Source organism: Podarcis vaucheri (assembly GCF_965113315.1).
Source record: "Podarcis vaucheri genome assembly, chromosome: Z".
NCBI classification, from domain to species: domain Eukaryota; kingdom Metazoa; phylum Chordata; class Lepidosauria; order Squamata; family Lacertidae; genus Podarcis; species Podarcis vaucheri.
In genome coordinates this window covers 2,912,011-2,933,604 of record NC_138758.1, presented here as the reverse complement: position 1 = coordinate 2,933,604, position 21,594 = coordinate 2,912,011, and the positions used below count along the sequence as shown (strand labels likewise).

Sequence of the window (21,594 nt, the reverse complement as noted above, 5' to 3'; positions counted from 1 at the left end):
GGGAGGTGGGGGAAGGGACAGAGTGCACAGCTCTGTCCCTTCCCCCACCTCCCAGAAAAGCCCCCAAGAGCCGCTCTCCCTTTAAAGAGCGAGCGGCTCTTGCGGGAGGTGGGAGGAAGCCACTTGGCTTGCTTTCGCTGAAGTCAGGAGGACAAGAGGGATCAGTGCACACCGATCCCGCTTGCTCTCCTGGCTTCAGGGATAGCCCTGCAAGGCCTCCTGAGCGAAGATGGAGACGCGCTCCCTCTTAGCTCAGGATGTTTTTCATTGCTTTCTTATTTCTTGTTTTCCTCCCCTAAAAACTAGGCGCGTCTTATGGTCCGGTGCGTCTAATAGAGCAAAAAATACGTAAGTTTGGCACTGGAGGATCAAAACTGGCTGGCCCCACTTTCTGAGAGGGTAGGGGGTAGCTGCCAGGAATCAGTCCTAGTCCAGGGGTGGTCCCTTAGCCATGGAACTCCTCCCTCCTTTTGTCATTTCACTTTCTTCTTTTTTTATTTCACTTTTAATTTGTATACCGCCTTTCTATATTACTATACCCAAGGCGGTTTACAAGCTGAAGAAGCAGCAAAATAGACAGCAAAGGTCACACAGGGAGTAACAATACGATCCAATACATAAATGTCACAATAGCTTTCAAATAAACAGCTTATATCAAATAAAGCAATATTAAATAATCCACTAGAATGTAATAGTAAACAGTACAATGAAATATCAGCAAATAATAAATGAAGTTTACACTTAACAAGTGGGACGCGGGTGGCGCTGTGGGCTAAAGCCTCAGCGCCTAGGGCTTGCCGATCGAAAGGTCGGCGGTTCGAATCCCCGTGGCGGGGTGCGCTCCCGCTGCTCGGTCCCAGCGCCTGCCAACCTAGCAGTTCGAAAGCACCCCCGGGGGCAAGTAGATAAATAGGTACCGCTTACCAGCGGGAAGGTAAACGGCGTTCCGTGTGCGGCTCTGGCTCGCCAGAGCAGCGTTGTCACGCTGGCCACGTGACCCGGAAGTGTCTCCGGACAGCGCTGGCCCCCGGCCAATAAATGTGAGATGGGCGCACAAACCCCAGAGTCTGTCAAGACTGGCCCGTTTGGGCAGGGGTACCTTTACCTTTACCTTTACCTTTTACACTTAACAAGTAAAGAATTTCTAAACTATTATTGATAAAAATAACCGCAAGTCACAATGCATAAAATACCACATAACATGCATAACCATGTAAAAGGGTCAAAATGAGAAACAAAGACATACAACTTTTTAATTTGTTTTTTTTTTAAAATACCCCCAAACTCCTATCTTCCCAGTTGCTCATCATAGTCCTGGTCTGGGAAAGGCTCCTAGGGTTGGAGTGTGTCCATTGCCTGATGGACAGCAGAAAGTCTCTCTCTCTCCTCACAGCTCTCCCACAGTTCTTTATCATTACAGAGGGTGCCAAATTTGGTGGTCTATAGGTGGGGTGGGGTGGGGTGGGGAAGCTGGTACCCTTCAGATATTCAGGGACTCCCAACTCACATCATCCCCAGCAAGCATCATTGGTAGCAGGAATGATGTAAAGGTCTAGCAGTTTCTGGAGAGGCCCAGCAGATGGGCACCAGTGGAAAGCATTTTAAATGGGGAGTCTCATGGAGGAGGCCCCGTTTGTTTTGGTATTCTTCTAGCATGTGAAGACACCTCTTTGCTCACACATTCCTTTGCTGTCGCCACCTGTCTTCCACTTTAATTGATGTGTTCTTTAATAATAATAATAATAATAATAATAATAATAATAATAATAATAATAATAATTAATTTATACCCCACCCATCTGGCTGGGTTTCCCCAGCCACTCTTAATGGGGATGTTTAATGGTGTATTTCAATTATTGCTCTTTGAATCTTAAGGATCACGTCACTGGTTTTTATACATAAACTGCTTGGAAGCATCATTGGGCATTAACAAACCTTTTATTTTATTTTAATTAGCTTAGCACATAGGATAAAGCTGCAGTTACTTCATTTTGGGGTTTGATTCCATTGAGAAATGTGGATACTTGGCACGTAAGGTTTAAAGCCATTTTGCTTTTCCACAGTAACGATGGGGCACAGTCAGACGATGAAGACAAAATGCAGCCACAGCAAAGTGACACGGATGGAGGACGCTTGAAGCAGAAGACGTAAGGCCACAACTAACTTATTATGGGGTTGGGTGGGTTTTAAAATTTTTGCTTTTATTATACAGTCCCATTGCATTTTCCTACTTTACTATTTGTTTTTATGGAGCAGCAGGGTCTAAATATTAAACTAAAAGTAGCAAAAAAGCAAATGGATGTTTGTATTTCAAATCGTGGCCCTATTACAAATCGTGTGTGCCATCTCCTAAATGGATTTGCTATCTGACATGTTTGCTCATGGCAACTTTCTTTTCTCTCTCTCCCTCCGCCCCCAGGACTCAGCTGAAGAAGTTCTTGGGCAAATCAGTCAAGAGGGCAAGGCACCTGGCTGAAGAATATGGAGAGCGGGCCGTCAACAAAGTCAAGAGTGTTCGAGATGAAGGTTGGAGAAAGGCGGAGCTTTTGGGCTTGGGAAGCATCAAATGGGCAATATACCCAGAAAGAGGGGGGGGGGGCATTTCATTCATTACCCTTATTGTGATTGGGGTTTGTGATTCAGATCTTGCCTTCCACTTTCTGACCAAGACTAGGTTCACATCATACATTTAAAGCAGTTTGATATCACTTAAAACAGTCATGGATTCCTCCAAAGAATCCTGGGAGCTGTAGTTCGTTAAGCACAGTGGGACCTTTTAGGAGACCCCCCATTCCTTTCACAGAGCTCTGATTCTCAGAGTAGCCTAACAATCTATCCCTCTTCCCAGGGAACTTGTGAGAATTGTGGCTCTGGGAGAGGGAATAGAGGTCTCACAGCATCCTTAACAAACCATTCTTCCCAGGACTCTCTGGGGGAAGTAATGATTGTTTAAAGTGGTATCATGGTGCTTTAAATGTTTGGTGTGACTGTGGCCCAGGTTGCTGGTTCCCAGCATCAGTCCCTCCCCTCCACTGCAATATAAAGCAGACACTAAATGCGGGGCAGGTGCTGTTGCTCAGAGACGGAACACCTGCTTCACATGCAGAAGGCTCCAGGTTCAGTTCCCAGTAGCATCTCCAGTTTTGTTCTTGGTTTTTTTAAGGATCAAGTTTCAGCTGATGGGAAGGAGGCCAGCCCTGAGCTAAATGAGCCAAATGAGTCAGTCACCTGACTCTGCATGGGGCAGCTGTCTGTATATCTGCAATCCCAGTTAGTGGAGCCTTGAAAAGGACTCCTGCCTGAAGCCCCAGAGAGCTGCTGCTGGTCAATGCAGACAGTACTAGGCAAGAAGGACCACTGGCCTGACTTGGCATAAGTCAGCTTTGTTTGTCCATATGTAAATTTCTACGTCCATTTGACATAGTTCTACATTTAAATACATACAACACATGCACAGAGTTCAAGGTTCTCCAGGTAGGGCTGGGAGAGACTCCTGAGACTCGTGAGAGCTGCTGCCAGGAAGTGTAGACAAGACTAAGCTAGATAGACCAATAATGACCTGATTCCATATAGTGGAGTTTCCTATGTTCCAAACACACTATCTATCTGTCTCTCTGTCTATATCCACTGCTGTTGCCTCATTTGCTTTGAGCCAGTTGGAGTTTTGCAGAAGGTAATAGGCTTTGATTCCAGGCACTCGTTTTCTTCCTAGTATTCCACACTGATCAAGATGACCCATCCTCAAGCGATGATGAAGGCATGCCGTATACCAGGCCAGTGAAATTCAAGGCGGCGCATGGCTTCAAGGGGCCGTTTGATTTTGAGCAAATTAAAGTTGTCCAGGATCTCAGTGGAGAGCATATGGTAGGTTGCGGTTTTTGCTTCCACTCACAAACCATTCTGCTCCCACCTGGCAGTATCAATCTGCCATTGGGATCCCACAGAAGCCATTAAATTCCTCATTGGGCTCTCAGGAATCTCTGGAAGAGAAAATGCCAGAGAAACAGTGAATGACTCGTACCAGAAAGAAAGAAACAGGTTGGACTATGCCTAGGCAAAATACCAGGAATATAGTAGGCACCCCTCCCCCCGAAGAACATTATAAATACCGTATTTTTTGCCCCATAGGACGCACCTAGATTTGGGGGGGGGGAATAAAGGGGGGAAATTATTTCCTCCCCAGGCGCGGGGGAAGCCTGAGCTTCCCCCGACCCCAGCCCCCAGAACAGGCTGCTGCCTGCAAGCCTTGCGAGCCCGGCGGGACTTCCCGCCGGGCACACAAGGCTTGCGGACATCTGCCCGAAGCACGCTGCATGCTCCACAGCGCGCCCCGTGCTTCGGGCTGCAGGCTGCCGCCCGCAAGCCTCGCACACCCGGTGGGACCTCCCGCCAGGCACGCTAGGCTTGCGGACATCTGCCCAAAGCACTGGGCGTGGACGCACATGCATAGGACGCACACACATTTCCCCTTCATTTTTGGAGGGGAAAAAGTGCATCCTATAGGGCGAAAAATACGGTAAGCAATAAGTACTACAATCTTGCAGTAGAAGAGCGTTAACTCCTGTATCAAGATAAGACCAACATGGAGCAGAATGAACACCTAGGGCAAAATTTACTCTTGAGGAGGTCTAGCAGGCCCTTGCTCTTGTAATGGGCATTTTTGTACTAGTGGATGGCTGGGGAAGGGGGGCCACAAGGCGGGGGGATACCACCTCAAGAGCACTGGGTTACAGGTACCAAAAACTGCTAACTCAGGCTTCCTCAACCTCAGCCCTCCATACGTTTTTGGCCTGCAACTCCCATGATCCCTAGCTAGCAGGACCAGTGGTCAGGGTTGATGGGAATTGTAGTCTCAAAACAACTGGAGGGCTGAGGTTGAGGAAGCCTGTGCTAACTTAAAACTTCCTTCAAAGCAACATTAAGAAATTGCTGGGTTATAATGGGCTGCAGTTAGCTTAAAGGTAAAGGTACCCCTGCCCGAACGGGCCAGTCTTGACAGACTCTGGGGTTTGTGCGCCCATCTCACATCTATTGGCCGGGGGCCAGCGCTGTCCGGAGACACTTCCGGGTCACGTGGCCAGCGTGACAAAGCTGCATCTGGCGAGCCAGCGCAGCACACAGAACGCCGTTTACCTTCCTGCTGGTAAGCGGTACCTATTTATCTACTTGCACCCGAGGGTGCTTTTGAACTGCTAGGTTGGCAGGCGCTGGGACCGAGCAGCGGGAGCGCACCCCGCCGCGGGGATTCGAACCACCGACCTCTCGATCGGCAAGCCCTAGGCGCTGAGGCTTTAGCCCACAGCGCCACCCGCGTCCCGCGCAGTTAGCTTAGGGATTGGTTATTTTGACTTTCACATTCATTTTGACAAGGGTAAATTAGATTCCTGTGGTACCCTAAAAAGTGATTTTTAAAATGAATTGAAAGGCAGGGAAGATACCGCAGGACACATGACCCAGGAACTCATTAGGAGAACGTGTAGTATGAAGTGGTTTAGGTGCACCAAAGACTTCTTTAAAAATAATCGGAACCATATAACAGCTGCTGTTGTCTGCAGCAATTCCTCTGATGTGGGAAGGTTAAGTACAGTAGTGGAGTGGGGGGCTTGCAGGGCAGGGTGGCACAACAAGGATGGAGAGTGTGGCTCTTTGGAGGTGGGTAGTAGAGTTAGGTCGGCTGTGCCTGACTAAACTAATTAATTGTTATTGTTTACTTATATATCTGTTGTTAATATTTTTGCAAACCACCTTGGAATTTGAGGAAGGGTGATACATAAATATTTTAGATAAACAAATAAGATTGTCATAGTCAGGTCAGGAAAGCATTGTTTAATGTCTGGACAAGATATAAAGACTTACTTGAAAATAAAACTCCAAGGTGGTTGTCACCGATGGAGGCAAAGGCTCAGAAAAAGCTTAATATGGAGGCCAAATGGCCAAAATATTGGGAGATTTTGGAGCAAGAAGGAGACAAATTGAAATTGCAGAGCTTCGAGAAACTAAAAGATAGAGTGTGAGATTGGCTTCATTACTACCAAATAAGAGAGGTATATAATTTGGATAAAAAAATTGGCTTCCACGTGGAAAAATCAAAGTTGGAAACAGAATTGTTAGATCCCAAAACTAAGACACTTTCAAGAATGTATAACTTGCTGTTAAAATGGAACACTCAGGATGAAACGGTTAAATCTGCTATGATTAAATGGGCACAAGATGTTGGGCATAACATTATGTTTGCTGACTGGGAACAGTTGTGGAACACTGGTATGAAATTTATGGCATGTAATGCCTTAAGAGAGAATATTATGAAAATGATATATAGGTGGTACATGACACCAGTCAAGCTTGCAAAAATCTATCATTTGCCCGATAATAAATGTTGGAAATGTAAAGAAACTGAAGGTACATTCTTTCACCTTTGGTGGACGTGCCCAAGGATTAAGGCTTTCTGGGAGATGATCTATAATGTATTGAAAAAGGTATTTAAATATACCTTCCTGAAGAAACCAGAGGCCTTTCTCCTGGGCATTATCGGCCAATTGGTGTCAAAGAAGGACAGAACTTTTTTAATGTATGCAACAACAGCAGCAAGACTATTGATTGCAAAGTACTGGAAGACACAAGATTTACCCACACTGAAAGAATGGCAGATGAAGGTGATGGACTACATGGAACTGGCAGAAATGACTGGCAGAATCCGAGATCAGGGAGAAGAGGTGGTGGAAGAAGACTGGAAGAAATTTAAAGACTACTTGCAGAAATACTGTAAAATCAATGAATGTTAAAGGGATGTTGGATTGAAAATAAGCGGTATTGGTAAAAAGATTAACAAGAATATGTGAATACGGATTGACAATGGTTTAAAATATATAGTCATAATTAGGTTAAGATATTGAGTAAAGATAAATGATAGAGGGTAAGGATTTGCTGAATTAATTATGTGAATTGGAATACAAAAAAGGGGGGTGTGAGGAGGTCAGGAAACAAGTAAATGAAATATAAGACATGAAAATACTGATTTCTTTCTAACTTTTTCTTACTTTTTATGTGTTTTGTTTTTGTATTTTTGTATCTTTTTTTCTTTTATTATTGTCATTCTTTTTATTTCTTATTTTTAATCTTGTAACATTTTATTGCCTGTAAAATCTCAATAAATATCATTTAAAAAAAAAAGATTGTCATAGTCAGGGCAGGCTTATTATTAATATTCCACTTTTCGAAATACAGTGGTACCTCAGGTTAAGAACTTAATTCGTTCTGGAGGTCCTTTCTTAACCTGAAACTGTTCTTAACCTGAGGTACCACTTTAGCTAATAGGGCCTCCCTCCGCCACCTCACGATTTCTGTTCTCATCCTGAAGCAAAGTTCTTAACCCAAGGTACTATTTCTGGGTTAGTGGAGTCTGTAACCTGAAGCGTCTGTAACCTGAGGTACCACTATACCATTCAAAGCATCTTATTATAAGTTATTTAAAAATAAAAAATTGAACTGTGTTGTGTTTTTTTAAGCAGCCACTAAAATTCATTCACAAGAGACACTCCTCTCACTTATTTTACTCCCTAATGTCCTGTTTGTACACCTGTGGGAGTGGGGTCTGTGTTGTATGCTAATCTCTGCACCTCTCCGTGTGTCAGGCAAGGATTGAGAAAGCCCTGGTAGATATCCTCACTGAGCCACGCAGCTTGTTAGATGATGTTAGCTGGTCACACACATGCACACTCAGCCCAGCATACTTCATAGGGCTGTTGGGGGGAGGGGGCGGAGAACCCATATGCATCACAGTGGAGCTTTTGGATGAAAGGCAGGTTAACAATTAAATAATGGGCATTTTAACACTGTTTGTATGTGACCAGTCTCTGGTTTGAAGCATGGACCTGATGGTAGAAGTGCCAGTGTTCCTAGCCTGACAGTTGTTGCTTTTCTCAACAGGGCGCCGTTTGGACAATGAAGTTCTCACACTGTGGCCGTTTGCTTGCGTCAGCGGGTCAGGACAATGTGGTGAGGATCTGGGTGCTGAAGAATGCTTTTGACTACTTCAATAACATGCGGATGAAGTACAACACAGAAGGTACAGCCTGCTTCTTCCTTGGAAGGTAGAAAGCCAAGTAATCAATTGCTTGTTTGAAAGGAAGCTGTAATTCTCCCCCCCCCCCCGCCCCCCGTTGTGTTTCAGGTCGTGTGTCTCCCTCCCCATCTCAAGAGAGTTTGAATTCTTCAAAGTCAGATAACGATATGGGGGTAAGTTGGACCTTGGTTTTTTTGTTTGTTTTTTACCATTAAATAATTGATGTTTTTATTTAAGGGGAAGAACCAAGAAAAACGACGGGGAAAACATTTTCCTGCCACACACAAATAATGCAAACAGACATGTTAAACAGCTCATCATCTCAAAAGAGAATACAGGTATTCTCTAGAATGCATGATCATTCTTATGTTCAGGGCAAGTTTCTATTTTGGAAGTTCTAAAGTAATAAAGAAGATTGGCAATATGAGCTGTGGTCCATGTTATCTTCTATAAGACAAGTATACTGAAATATGTCCTCGGGGGGGTCTGACGCAATAGTCCAGTAACTTCCCATGACTTACGGACCCTTCGCCTTCCACTCCATCACCCTGTGGTTTGCTCTTTGGAGGCCTTGACTGTAAGGGGCACAGGTCTCCTGGTTTGAATCTCATTCAGGCACAAATCACCAGAGGTAGAAACCATTCAACATGGGAGGGAGGGGTTGTAGAATACCCAGAGCTAACTTGATAGTAGGTTATTAAGGACATCACATCTTTCTCCTGACATCTGCCTAATTAACGCTGCTTTCTTAGCAGCGTTATGACTTTGGATTTGAATGCTGGAGGTAATTAAGTGCTCCACTTGCTGTCTGAGTTTCCTAACCTAACAATTACCTTCCACAAGCTTATTTAAAGGTGAGGCTGATAGTGCACATTATCTCACTGAAGAGATACAGCAGGCAAGGAGGAAAAGCAGGGATGCAAAAGCTTGCAGCAAGAGTGTAGAGAGAGCTCCATTCTGCATGCAGAGTCACTGGGCTTGCTTTCTTGATAAGTACATATCTACATCTGGGCACCAGGACGCGGGTGGCGCTGTGGGTAAAACCTCAGCGCCTAGGACTTGCCGGTCGCATGGTAGGCGGTTCGAATCCCCGTGGCGGGGTGAGCTCCCGTCATTCGGTCCCAGCTCCTGCCCACCTAGCTGTTCGAAAGCACAATTAAGTGCAAGTAGATAAATAGGTACCGCTTTCTAGCGGGAAGGTAAACGGCGTTCCGTGTGCTGCCCTGGTGCCGGTTCTCCGGAGCAGCTTCGTCACGCTGGCCACGTGACCTGGAAGTGTCTGCGGACAGCGCTGGCTCCCAGCCTATAGAGTGAGATGAGCGCACAACCCCAGAGTCTGTCAAGACTGGCCCGTACGGGCAGGGGTACCTTTACCTTTACATCTGGGCAACCTGTCTCCAGTGTTGTCAGAGTTTTCCCAAGCATTTTTCATGTTGTGGCAGAGGACAGTGACTAGTCCAAAATCATCACTCCACCTGCCTTTTATTTAAAGCAAGTTCCTAGTCCTCACTGTTTGCAGGGATAGAGGTTTTAAGAACATGCTGGCATTCACTTCCCCAATTCAGGAACAGGAGCTGTAGTGTGCTAATGGAGCTCCAGAACACCATTCCTTTCAGTGGGAATGTAACTCCTGCTATTGACAGGATCCCTAATTGCGGATTCTCAATGCACTTGGGACTCTCTGTTCCTCCTGCGTCTCACAGTTCTTGTATATCTGTTTGTTAGGTTTGCAGTGGGGCCGATGAGGACCCTGATGATAAAAACACACCATTTCGCCAGCGGCCATTCTGCAAATACAAAGGTCACACGGCAGATCTCCTGGACTTGTCCTGGTCTAAAGTAAGACATCTTGGACTTCTCATAAATAGGAGCAGCAATATATTGCTTGTTTTCAAATTGTGTTTAGGTTTTTCTGGGGTTTCAAAGAGGAGCCATTTCCAGGGCTACCTGGAAATGCTGGAGGTTGAACCTGGCACCTTCTGAATTCAAATCACGTGCTCTGCCACTGAGCTGTGGCCCACCTGGGATCATTCCACAATGGGACAGTACAGTGGATAAGGCACCTAACTTTATAGGACAGGAGGGTGCAGCCAGAGAAGCAGACCTTACATCGGCCTTCCCCAACCTGGTGCCCTCCAGATGCTTTGGCCTGCAGCTCCCTTAGCCCCCCCCCAACCAGTGTGGCCAATAATCAAAGCTGATGGGGGTTGTAGTTCAGAATGCCTGGAGGGCAGCAGGTTGGGAGAAGCTGCCTTAAGGAGAAGAAATACCAGCCCCCCCATCACTTTATTGCACTGTAATAATAATAATAATAATATTTTATTTATACCCCGCCCTCCCCAGCCAAGGCCGGGCTCAGAGCGGCTTACAAGCAATAATAAAAACAAGATGAATGATTACAAGTTACGCACGTGGCAAAAAAGGAGGGGTTCTGGGGAAAATGACATTGGCATTGGCTTTTGATGATATGCAATTTTGGCATCAGTTGCGATCCACAGAACATAAGTTGCAGGCTTATTGTAGTGATAACAATTTCCCATCCACATCGTGAGAAACAGTGAAATCAGTTTTTCATGTCCTTGTTTTTTCCTTAATTTTTCATAGACATCTGAAGGCAGCCCTGTTTCGGCAAGCTTTTTATGTTTGATGTTTTGTTGTGTTCCTTTATATTTCATTGGAAGATGCCCAGAGTGGCTGGGGCAACCCACTCAAATGAGTGGGGTACAAGAAATAAATCATCATCATCATCATCATTATCATCATATAGTTTATCTGCCCAGATAGGGGTACATTGCTGTTCTCTCCATGGGCCAGTAACACACCCACTCCACAGCTGTCGGCCATGATGAAAGATCAGGAAAGGCAGACAAATTCTTTCCACCATTCCTGATCTCCTGGACCTGTAACCAGAGTTTGTTTGCTGCTGCTGCACTTACTAGTTGAAGTGAACTCGCATCATTAGCACACATGAAGGCTTACTCTTTTCCCCAATCCCTTTTTGCTGAACTGCAAGCAATGAGAGAGATCTCTTCCATGCCGAATAGATGAAACTTAACAGTAGATTGCATCAGGGCTCTGCACTCTCTTTATATTTTATACGTCTCAGAAATAATGCATGCCATTTTGATCCCCCCCAGAATTACTTTCTACTCTCTTCTTCTATGGATAAGACAGTCAGGCTCTGGCACATATCCAGGCGGGAGTGCCTCTGCTGTTTCCAGCACATTGACTTCGTCACTGCTATAGCCTTCCATCCACGGGTAAGGGATGGCCTCGTTTCTAACCCAGTTTTGAATTTTAAATATGAATAGAGGATTGAGTTTGTGTGTCAAGCTGGAAGTTGTGGAGAGGAGAGGGGGCCAGGATGATAAGGTGTTTGCAATAGGCTTTATTAAGCTCTAAAACTAGCACCATAGACGATAAAACACACTTCAAAAATACATTCCAAACGACACTGTGCCACCAGGATAAACACGGACATCCCTGCACACTCCACCCTCTCTCTCCATGCTACCTGCTCTGTACAATCCTACCCCCTCTCCACAGCCTTACCATAACTGTCTCAAGGATGGGCCCTCCCTCTCCCCACCCACCCCTGTGGAGCCTATCATGCTGTGTCCCTGCAGGTCAGTCCACTAAAACCATGCACTAAAACCAGGTCCATCCCCACCCCACCCCAAAGTCCATGGTGGACACTGGTGCTGCTGTTGCCTCCTCTCCCTCCTCTGTGGGCTTGCACAAAACCTCCAGCGTCTCCCCAGTCGTCTCCACCACCTCCTCTTTCCTGTGAAGCAGCCCCTCCTGATTGCCAGCTCAACCTCTCCCATGTGCAAGTGTCTGAGGAAATGAAAGAAGAAAGAAACAGATCAGAGGCTGGGGGTCATCAGGCATCCCCTCCTTCCCCCCTCTTTTCCCCAGGCTCCATGGACATCTAAAACCCACTGGAACCACGCGGCGCCCAGTCACCCCACACCAAGGCAGCCTCAGAGCTTCAACCAGGGTCTGTCCCCCCTGCCACCTCTGGTTGGCCACCTTTTGCCTTGAGGTCTGGCAGCACTGTTGCTCCTTCTGTGCTACCTGGACCCGAGCACTGACGCCTTTGCTTCCCATTTCTTCTGCCGCTCCTCTTAACCAATAACTTGCTCTGGTTGCAGCCGCTGTTGCTGCTTCTCTGCATTCCTCCTCCTCTTAGTGAACCCCCCCAACTTACCAGCTGCAGGGTGCTCCTGGAGCATCCCACTCCCCCTTCAACTCTACTTTCCTCCTCATGGGCGAACCTACACACCAACTGCAGCACCAGCTGGGGCTTCTGGACCACCCTTGTCCGGACTTCTTGGGTGAGCTGCAGATGTGCAGGAAATACCGCAGTATTTAGGCCCTGCGCTGTGCTGCAGTTTCTGGCAAGAGGCATCCTCCTCGGTCTGCCTCTTGTCACTCCTAGCTCGCCCTTTCTTCATTGGAACGGTGTTCTCCTTCCCTCTCTTACTGCACTTTCAATGGACAACCTGGAAGTATCCTCTTCTCCATGCTTCCTGCTCTTTGTTTAGCCTAGAGAAGAGAACACAGAGAGGTGATAAGATAGCCATCTTCAATTATCTGAAGGGCTGTCTCATGGAAGATGGAGCAAGCTTGTTTTCTGCTGCTCCAGAGGGCAGGACCCAAACCAATGGATTCAAATGCCAAGGAAGGAGATTCCTGCTGGAACATGAGGAGGAACTTTCTGATGGTAAGATGTATTCAACAGTGGAAGGGACTACCTCACAAGGCGGTGGGCTCTCCTTCATTGGAGGTTTGTAAGCAGAGGTTGGATGGGCATCTGTCAGAGATCATTTATCTGTCATTCCTGAATTGCAGGGGGTTGGACTGGATGACCCTTGGCGTTCCTTCCAACTCTACAATTCTGTGCTTCTATGAGTAAGGGTACATGAAAGAGTTATCAAGATACACATTGTACCTATCTTAAGATGGTGCCTGTGGGACCTACCAACCTCAGTTTGCATGTTTGAGAATGTGTGATGTACAACAAGCCCATGAATTTGCACTCATGCAGACACCAAAGTTTACCTGAATGTCAGGAATGGTGAGATTCTATTAGAGCAAAGTTGGCCCTGTACCTGTGTGTCCATTTCCAGTGGGGTGAAGACAACATATTAGAAGGCCTCAAAGAAGTTGCCACCAATAAGACATTTCTTGTGGCATCTATCCTCTTTTAGGATGACAGATACTTCTTAAGTGGCTCACTGGATGGAAAGCTGCGACTTTGGAACATTCCTGACAAAAAAGTGGCCCTCTGGAATGAAGTGGATGGGCAGACCAAGCTGATCACAGCAGCCAACTTTTGCCAGAATGGCAAATACGCTGTTATTGGCACCTATGATGGCCGGTGTATCTTCTATGACACAGAGGTAAGCCCTGCTGCCACAATTGATGCCACCTGGTTCATTCAAGGGAGACAACCAATAAGTAGGATGGTTGCTGTGGTTCAAAACATTCAGAAAGAAGCCCCATTTTATGGACTAATATTGTCTCAAGTACCCACTGCCAACACCAACTGTTTTCCCTTGAGCTGCTTCCAGGTTCCATCCAGTTTTGGCCACTTCAGGATGCAGAGCAGAGCTCGGTGAACCTGTGTGTATATTCCAATGAATTTCTTCTTGTTTTATTTCTCTTTAGCACTTAAAGTATCATACACAGATCCACGTGCGGTCAACTAGAGGGCGGAATCGAGTTGGGAGGAAAATCACTGGAATTGAGCCACTGCCAGGAGAAAACAAGGTAGCTCCTCTTACTTTGAAGACACTCGCACTCTTTGGTCATTGTGTCCAATTCCACAAGTCCATTTAATGTTACCTACATTGCATAGTTTCACAAACCTGGAGTGATGGTGTGGAAGCTGCAGCCAGTCCAGAGTGCAGCCTCCAGAGTTGCACCTGGTGCTTCTGTTTGAACCCGTGTAACACAGCCCTGCACAAACAATACTGACTGCTGATATGCTTCTAAGCCCAATGCATGGTTTTGTTGCAAACTTAGAAAGCCCTGAATGACTGCTAGTTCCCATGCCTTGAGATCTGCTGGGCTGGCCCTCCTTTGTGATCCTACTGCCAAGCCATGTGTGCAGTGGCGCATGGAAGTGCCTGCACAGTTGGTGTGCCCATCTGTGTAGATGTATAGCTGGCAACTTTGTTTCTGAATTTTTGTGGATGAGCTTTCAGAAGGTGCACATATTAAACCAGGTCTATGGCGCACAATGATGCTGTCTGTCCTATGATCTTTGTTTTTGAAAATGTGCTTTTAATATTTGCGTTGATAATGTTGTTACAGTATTACAGTAACAAATGAAATAAAAAATATAATACAGCATGCACAAACCAACAATTAACAATTTACCACTTCCGGGTTGGTGCGATCAGCTAATGGCGGATTCCCTCCGAGCTCCGGAGGGAATCGGCTCGGTGGAAGAGGGGTCCTGCCGCGGCGGCGACACAGGGACCCTCAGAAACCACAGGCGCGGATGCCTGTGGACTTGGTGACTCGGCGGGCACCATTTGCGCCCCCTCCGACTTGCAAAGAAGCCTTTTTAAAGGCTTCGGAGCGGGTGGCGGAGAGCGGCGTGGTGCTGTGAGTAGACCGCTTCTTCCACGGAGTGAAGCTGCAAGCCATGGCTGGAGAGTGCTGACTTCTTTCCTTGATCATTTGGACTACAAAAAGTAACAACCCGTGAGTAATATGGAAATTGGAATCAAAAATCTTTTTTAACTAAATTTGGTACGACCGGGGGAGGTGCCAAAAGGAAGTCCGCCTCCCCCCCCCCTTGCAGACAACTTAAAGCAAGAATTAGACAACTAAGGTTGAGAGACTGTCTTCCTCTCTTCGAGATAAAAATTTTTAATTTCACGACTTGGATATATAATTTATTAATGGAGGATTAGAACTGAACGTTAGAGTTGAAGTGCAAACCCCCCCCCCCCCGGAAGCGGGAGCGATCCGCGAGAGAGCCTGCAGGATATTTACAGAGTTTGACAGCTGTCAAATGAGCTGTCAAAGTCAGGAAATTCTATTTTTTGCTACTTGTACCGGTTATTTTTGTTACGTTGGACTGTGAGTTTTTGAAAAAGGAGAGGAAATAAGAACAAAATAACCTGATTGTTGGAGAAAGAATACTTAGTAACCAGAATCCCTCTAGAGGGGGTTCTGAGATATTACAATGGCTGCAGATGGAAAATTACAGGCAGAATTGGATAGGGTGTTTGACTTCCTGGGAAAGCTGCAAGAGCAGAGTGATGTTATGGCTGCAAATCTTACAACCTTGAACCTTAAAATAAACAAATCTGCGGAAGCGGCTAAGGACTTGACTCAAGAAAAATCTGCAGCTGGAAAGGAAGATACATGTGCTGTTTTGGAGGAATGCGAAGGAGGAGCTGAGACGCTGCAGGTGAAAAAGGAGAACCAGAGGCCTGTCAAGTTGGAATGTAAGGAAAGCAAGGTTTGGATGAAGAAAATTTGGTTTGAAATGGAGAATGAGGACTGGGGACTTTTCCCTATGGGGAGTCCGGAAGACCTATGGATTACAAATTTGATCAAGGCGAAAATTGGAATGTCTGGGACATTTGGGACACTCGGACTTAGAAAGATTAAGAAGCAGGACCTGGACTCTTTCTTCGAATATGGTGGTCTGGTTGGAAAAAATATAGACCCTATTGGGTCAAAGATGCTCCAAGATCTGATGTTCAGCATAAAGGACTGCCAACAAAACCGGTTGAAAGGGACTGAGAGAGATTTAAGAGCCTCGGACGTGATAGATCCAGGCTGAGAGCCGACAGACTGAAGGATAATTTTGGGGGGATCGAAACTGGGGGGGGGGGAGCTTTGGAATCCAAAGGGGTATAACTATATGTTTTATTTGATAGGTTGTCTTGTAATTATTTTAATAATTGGGAACTTCGTGAAAGGGAACTTGGGTCGACCTTAGAAAAAGGGGTTGATGTCGAGTATTAAAAGGAGGTCTAGAAGTTTAAAACTGGCTAATTAAGACGAATTAAGTAAAATATTAATAAGGGATAATTTGGGTATAAAGAACTTGCTGAGCTAAATTTTGGGATTGGGATGCAAGAAGGGGAGGTGGGGGAAGTCTGGGACAGTGGTTAAGAAAATAAGGTTTTTAAATTTATATGTGTTATTTGTGTGTAGTGTTGATGTGTATGTTTATGTTTTTGTGTGTGTCTAAAAAATTGAGAAAATCCTAATAAAAATTTTATTTAAAAAAATAATTAACAATTTACCATATGTCAACATTACAGTGAGCATGAACTCAGAATACCCTGAAAGTAGTGCCAAAGCTGATGGTAGAATGTAGCAACCCCCACCCCCTGCTCTTTGTGCCTCAACTCAAAAGGCTGGAAGGAGATTCAGAGGCCAGCTAATGCTCAGAGTGTCAACCCACGGAAGAAGCCCTTCTGTTTCTCCAATGAGAAGATTTAGAAACTGTCTCAACTTTGGTTCTGCTGAGCAAGCTGGATCAGTAATAGAGAGCATTTAAGCATGTACAGAGTGCTCTTCCCTCACTGCCAGCAGATCCCACACATTTCCCACTTGGTGGAAAAATTCTTCTGTGGGAACAGAGTTTGACATCTGGATAGGCCTGAGCTCTGGTCATTTCTGAAGCTCAGTGCAGAAATGGCAGGTCAGTCTAGCTTCTACTTCTCAACTCATTCCGCTGATGGATATTTTTTTTTACTTTTCTTGCCAGATCCTGGTGACGTCAAACGACTCCCGAATCCGACTCTATGACCTGAGAGATTTGTCTCTGTCTATGAAATACAAGGGCTATGTCAACAGCAGCAGCCAGATCAAAGCCAGCTTCAGGTAAAGAAAGAAATGGCTCATAGCCAGGACTTCCTAGACTCCCTCCCCCTGCAGCCCTTTCTGGGAAGAAGAACGCAGTGCACGCCTTGACTTCATCATGCAGATTTAAGTTGCTCTTTGCATATTTGTAGAGATAGATACATACATGAACAGACCATGTTTTCTGCTTCTGAAATTAAGCGTTTCAGAAATTTTGTTTTTTGCGTGCTTTTCGTGGTCTCTTCTGTAGTGTAGCAGATGGAATCTCAAGCTAGCACTGGGGAGATCTGGGTTGAAATATCCACTAGTCAAGACATGGACCTTGAACCAGTCACCATCTCCCAACGCATCAAACCCAAAGGGTAGCTAAGGTCATTATGGGATATGGGAGGAGAGAACCCTGTGCACCCCCCTGAGCTCTTGGCAGAATAAGAAAGTAATAAACAAAGTAACATTGACACACAGCGTACCCTTTGACTTTGTTTTACGCCATGAATTTCCTGTCTTGTGGGAGGAAGCAATGGGAACAAGAAGAGATGAACTACAAGTAATTGGGAATTGTTTTTCTTCTCTCATTCCTCAGCCACGACTTCACATACATCGTGAGTGGTTCTGAAGATAAATACGTTTACATCTGGAGCACCTACCATGATTTAAGCAAGTTTACTTCCGTCAGGAGGGACCGCAATGACTTCTGGGAGGGTGTCAAAGGTGAAGCCCCACTGCCACCTCAGTGTTTGAGCTGAAGCTGCTGCCTTTCAGTTGCACGACCTTTAATTTAAGCCATGCATGTGGCGGGGACTTGTGTATCCCAAGGGAAAAGCCGGCCCCTGAGAGTGAGCGAGTGCTTGTGTCCCAAGAACGCCCGGCCTCTTGTTGATGGGTTGTGACCTCAGTGCTAGTCAGGTGGCCTCCCAGAATGCTTTGGGCTCTGTGCAGATCCAGCCTCCTCCCTTTCCCTCTCCAGCAGTGTAACCAGTAAAGCCCACTGGAACAATCCAGTTAAGGATGGAGCAGTTTGGGGTAAATGAAAATGGGGCAACATAGTCGCTGAACAGGAAGAGCAGAGCCAAAAGGGGGTGCCCCTGCAGGTGGTGGCCCAGTACATCTGCAAAAACCTCTTGCTTGCTGTCCAGCCGTACAAACGTACTTATGTAAAAAGCGATCTGATCCGCATGTCTCAGAAAGGTGGTAGAGCAGACTGCAACAGGTATGGAGTTCGCCATTTCAGAAGCTCCCCACCCTTCTGCATTTTAAAACAAAACAAAATTCCCCGTTTAGAAATGTAGCGCAGTCCTCTTCCCTGCTGCTCTTCACAAATCTTGTATAAACCTGAGCTGGGGAACTTTGCGCCCTCCAGGTGCTGCTGGGGTACCACTTGCATCCTCCGACTGGGGCTGATGGGAGCTGGAGTCCAACAGCATTTCGAGGGCAACTGGTGCCCCCCCTCCCGCCGCCGCCCTTATAAGAAAATGCTGCCTGCCTGGGAGTGTTACAGATCCTGAAGTGGCTAGAAGAAGTCTTCTCCAAATATGAATGGCTGATGACAAAACCACACCACTTATTCTTCCCCTGTGAAGCACTTAGCTGGATTAGGGCTTCTTGTGCTATTCAAAGGAGTGGGTTTAAGTCTTGGCACAGTTGTTTTCTATCAAATCCAATTTTGGTAACAGCATATTCTACGTGATCAGTAAGGCTACGTGCATGGTACAGTCCTCTGTAGGACTAGACTATCCTAGGATGGGGTGGTGGTGCTTGTGAAGGCATCCAGGCAGTAGGTGAAAAGGTTAAGGGTGACCAGGAGCTTATGAGGCATGAACCATGTTCCCTTCTGGCATCTTTGAATTGGCTCTTATGTGGTCTCTGGCTTGGGCAGATGGTTAGCTGTCCTGGGTGAATTGAGTAGCGCCTGGCAGACCTGTGAATTGTGACTGAACACATTCCATGTCAGTAACAAAAAAGGTCGCAAGAGTGTGTTCGAGGATCAGAAGCAAACCAGGTTTTTGTGTGGGTATTCATGTAGTGTATACTGTTCTGACCAATTCCTTGTGAGTGAATTGGAGCTTTAAATACTTCCTATCAGAGCCATCCCTATAAATCACCATTGCATCTGCCAGTTACCTACAATTAACCTCCATACTCCAAGGAACTCCTTGTTTTCCCTGCGTTTTTTTCCCCAAAGGGTGGGTCCTGATTGCTTTTCTTCTCTTTGTAGCACATAACGCAGTGGTCACATCTGCCATTTTTGCCCCAAATCCCAGCTTGATGGTATCATTGGATACACCTGAAAAGCAGGAGCCCGAAAACAAAAATGAAGATTCTGAATCAACTGATCCCATTCCTTCTGGTAGGTGCCCTATCACCTCGGGGTGAGGTTTTGAGAACTAATGCACTCTGTGGCAGGCCCTGGGTCACCCTTAACCTTGAGCAGGGAAATGCTCTTGAAGTAGCGCATCCATTAGGTAGGTAATCCCAACTGAAATGTGTTTGATTTCACCTATAAGCTACTTCAGACAGCTCAGTGTTGTGTGAATACTAGGACTGAATAAGATGAGAAGGGAGAACAGGAGTCAATGGGAAATGAAGGATTCTAAATTGAACTTAGTGGATTTCTCTTGCTGCTGGGGATTTCAAGCAGCTCCTTTTGAGTCCTGAGAGGGCTGCTCTCAGGCCTGGCCCTTCATCTCTCTCTCTCTCCCTGCCTCCCCTGTTCTGTTATCCTGAGTGATTTCTCCTCTCCCACACTGCACAAGTAACTTCTCCATCTGTTAAACAATGGGAAGGTGAATAATTGAGTGAAGGACTGGAAGACCCTTGAAAAGATGTCAGTGGAGGGCTGTAAATGATGCTTCTATGCTATTGAGCAGATAACACAAGTCATGCTTATTTCTAGGGAATTGCTTTCAACTCTGCTTTCAACCATCAAGGAAGGGAAAAAGCTTGGGCTTTTTCCGCGATTACCTCTTGAGTATGAAGGCCAGGTGCTGGGCTGCCTAATACTGGAGAAGACAGTCTTCCAATCTGGCCATCAGTTTTGGGAGGCTGCCCTTGGGCTTAGGCAGATGACTGTTGGAGTGGTGACATCTAGACACTGGATTGCCCACTCTTAGCCTGATGACCTTCGTTGTTCTGTCTCAGAAACAGGAGTAGTCCATTGTGTTCTCTTGGAGCCTTAACTGGATTTGGCCTTCCAGGCTGCTTCCAGTTGCCCCCTTTTAATTGGAGTTTAGATTTCTTCTTCTTGTGTGTGTGTGTTTTATAGCTTTTATTGTGTGCTTTTATTTTACCAGCTGCCTTGAGGCATATGCAGAAAGCAGGGTTAAGTGAACGACTAGTGTTTTCCTAGTCTCTGATGAATGTGGCCTATCTTGTGCAGTGCTGCCTACTCTGGCTGGCAGTAGCTCTCCAGGGTCTTTCCCATCACCCATTGCAGATGCCAGGGATGGGATGTTGGGCCCCTGTGCATGCAGAGCTGAGCTTCCCTCCCCTAACCTGTTTTCTGTGTGCTACCTCATGCCTGGCGCCATTTCCTAAACCAGCTTCTTCTGCCCTTTTAAGGAGCTTTGAAGACAGATCACACAGAAGTGCTTCTGTCGGCTGACTTTACCGGAGCCATCAAAGTCTTCATCAACAAGAAGAAAAACACATCTTGAAATCATTGGTAACTCGACAGCATCATGATGGATGGTACCTGGGTATGAATCATGTGATCAGAGAAGCAAAGTATAATATAGAGTTCAAGGGTGGGCTTATCTTTTGAACTCTCACTTAAAGCTGCTCCATCAGACCTCCTGGGGAAGCAGCATCCCAACTATTAACTCCCCCTGGCTTTTAGAATAGAAAGAGAGGCCCATAAATGACGTGGTCAAAACAGCAACTCAGCGTTGCATTTCTCTGAAAAATTGTTTTGCTAAGCAACTGTTCGCCATGCACAGGATTCTGCATGAAAAGGGCAATGAGATATTGACTCGTCCTTTTGGGGGTGACACATACCAAACAGCTTAACTGAATATTTAATTTAATTTATTGGTTCCCAGGGTGGGATGGGGTGGGGATTTTTATTTTTATTATTTGCAAAGATGTCATGCAGTCTCTCTCCAGATTCCTGTTTCCAGCAAAGCTGATCTATTTCTAAATCTGTGTTAACAAAGCTGAATTTGTGGCCGGATCCTGTAATGTTCTGTGAGGTCTTTTCTGCCCTTCCTCCATCCCTTGGCCTGGATGGGTTAGCAGCAACCATGTATCAATGTTTTCTAAAGTGGATTTCTCTTGTCTTCTAATTGTTGTGCACTCTAGATTCCTTTCTTAATATATACCTTTTCCTTTCTCTTTCCGTTGCACACTGGAGCACAATATTTCTATGAAAGAGTCTCTCATTCCTTATTCATGGGCACTGGGCTATGCTCACCTTAAACAAAAAAATTAAGCTGCATTAGGAACAATTCTTGTATTTTACAACAGTGTAAAATAAAATTGTTTACATATTTTTTAAAGCATTGTAGTTTAAAAAAAATGTTGGTTTTTTTGTTTGTTTAGAGCTAACTGAATTTAAAGGTATTTGTAAATATTCATAAGATATACCAATGAAATAACATTTTGGGGTTTTGCAACCCATAAAATGTTGTTGATGGTTCCTGTTTCAGAGGAGAAAGAAAAGATGTATCATTAAAACTGCACATGTTGAAAGAGAA

At 45.7% G+C, this 21,594-nt stretch overlaps 1 protein-coding gene across 1 annotated transcript in view; it reads left to right on the top strand.

Annotated features, from left to right (window-relative positions):
* Window positions 1–21,594, top strand: part of WDR44 (WD repeat domain 44) — a 53,194-nt gene extending 31,600 nt beyond the window's left edge. Inside the window, exons 8-20 of the mRNA XM_082207390.1 lie at window positions 2,064–2,147; window positions 2,420–2,526; window positions 3,713–3,864; window positions 7,927–8,065; window positions 8,171–8,235; window positions 9,788–9,901; window positions 11,200–11,322; window positions 13,276–13,467; window positions 13,736–13,837; window positions 16,809–16,924; window positions 17,487–17,614; window positions 19,119–19,250; window positions 20,462–21,594. Of these exons, the coding sequence (XP_082063516.1) occupies window positions 2,064–2,147; window positions 2,420–2,526; window positions 3,713–3,864; window positions 7,927–8,065; window positions 8,171–8,235; window positions 9,788–9,901; window positions 11,200–11,322; window positions 13,276–13,467; window positions 13,736–13,837; window positions 16,809–16,924; window positions 17,487–17,614; window positions 19,119–19,250; window positions 20,462–20,556 (1,549 nt within the window). The 3' untranslated portion in view covers window positions 20,557–21,594. The remainder of the gene's footprint in view (window positions 1–2,063; window positions 2,148–2,419; window positions 2,527–3,712; window positions 3,865–7,926; window positions 8,066–8,170; window positions 8,236–9,787; window positions 9,902–11,199; window positions 11,323–13,275; window positions 13,468–13,735; window positions 13,838–16,808; window positions 16,925–17,486; window positions 17,615–19,118; window positions 19,251–20,461) is intronic.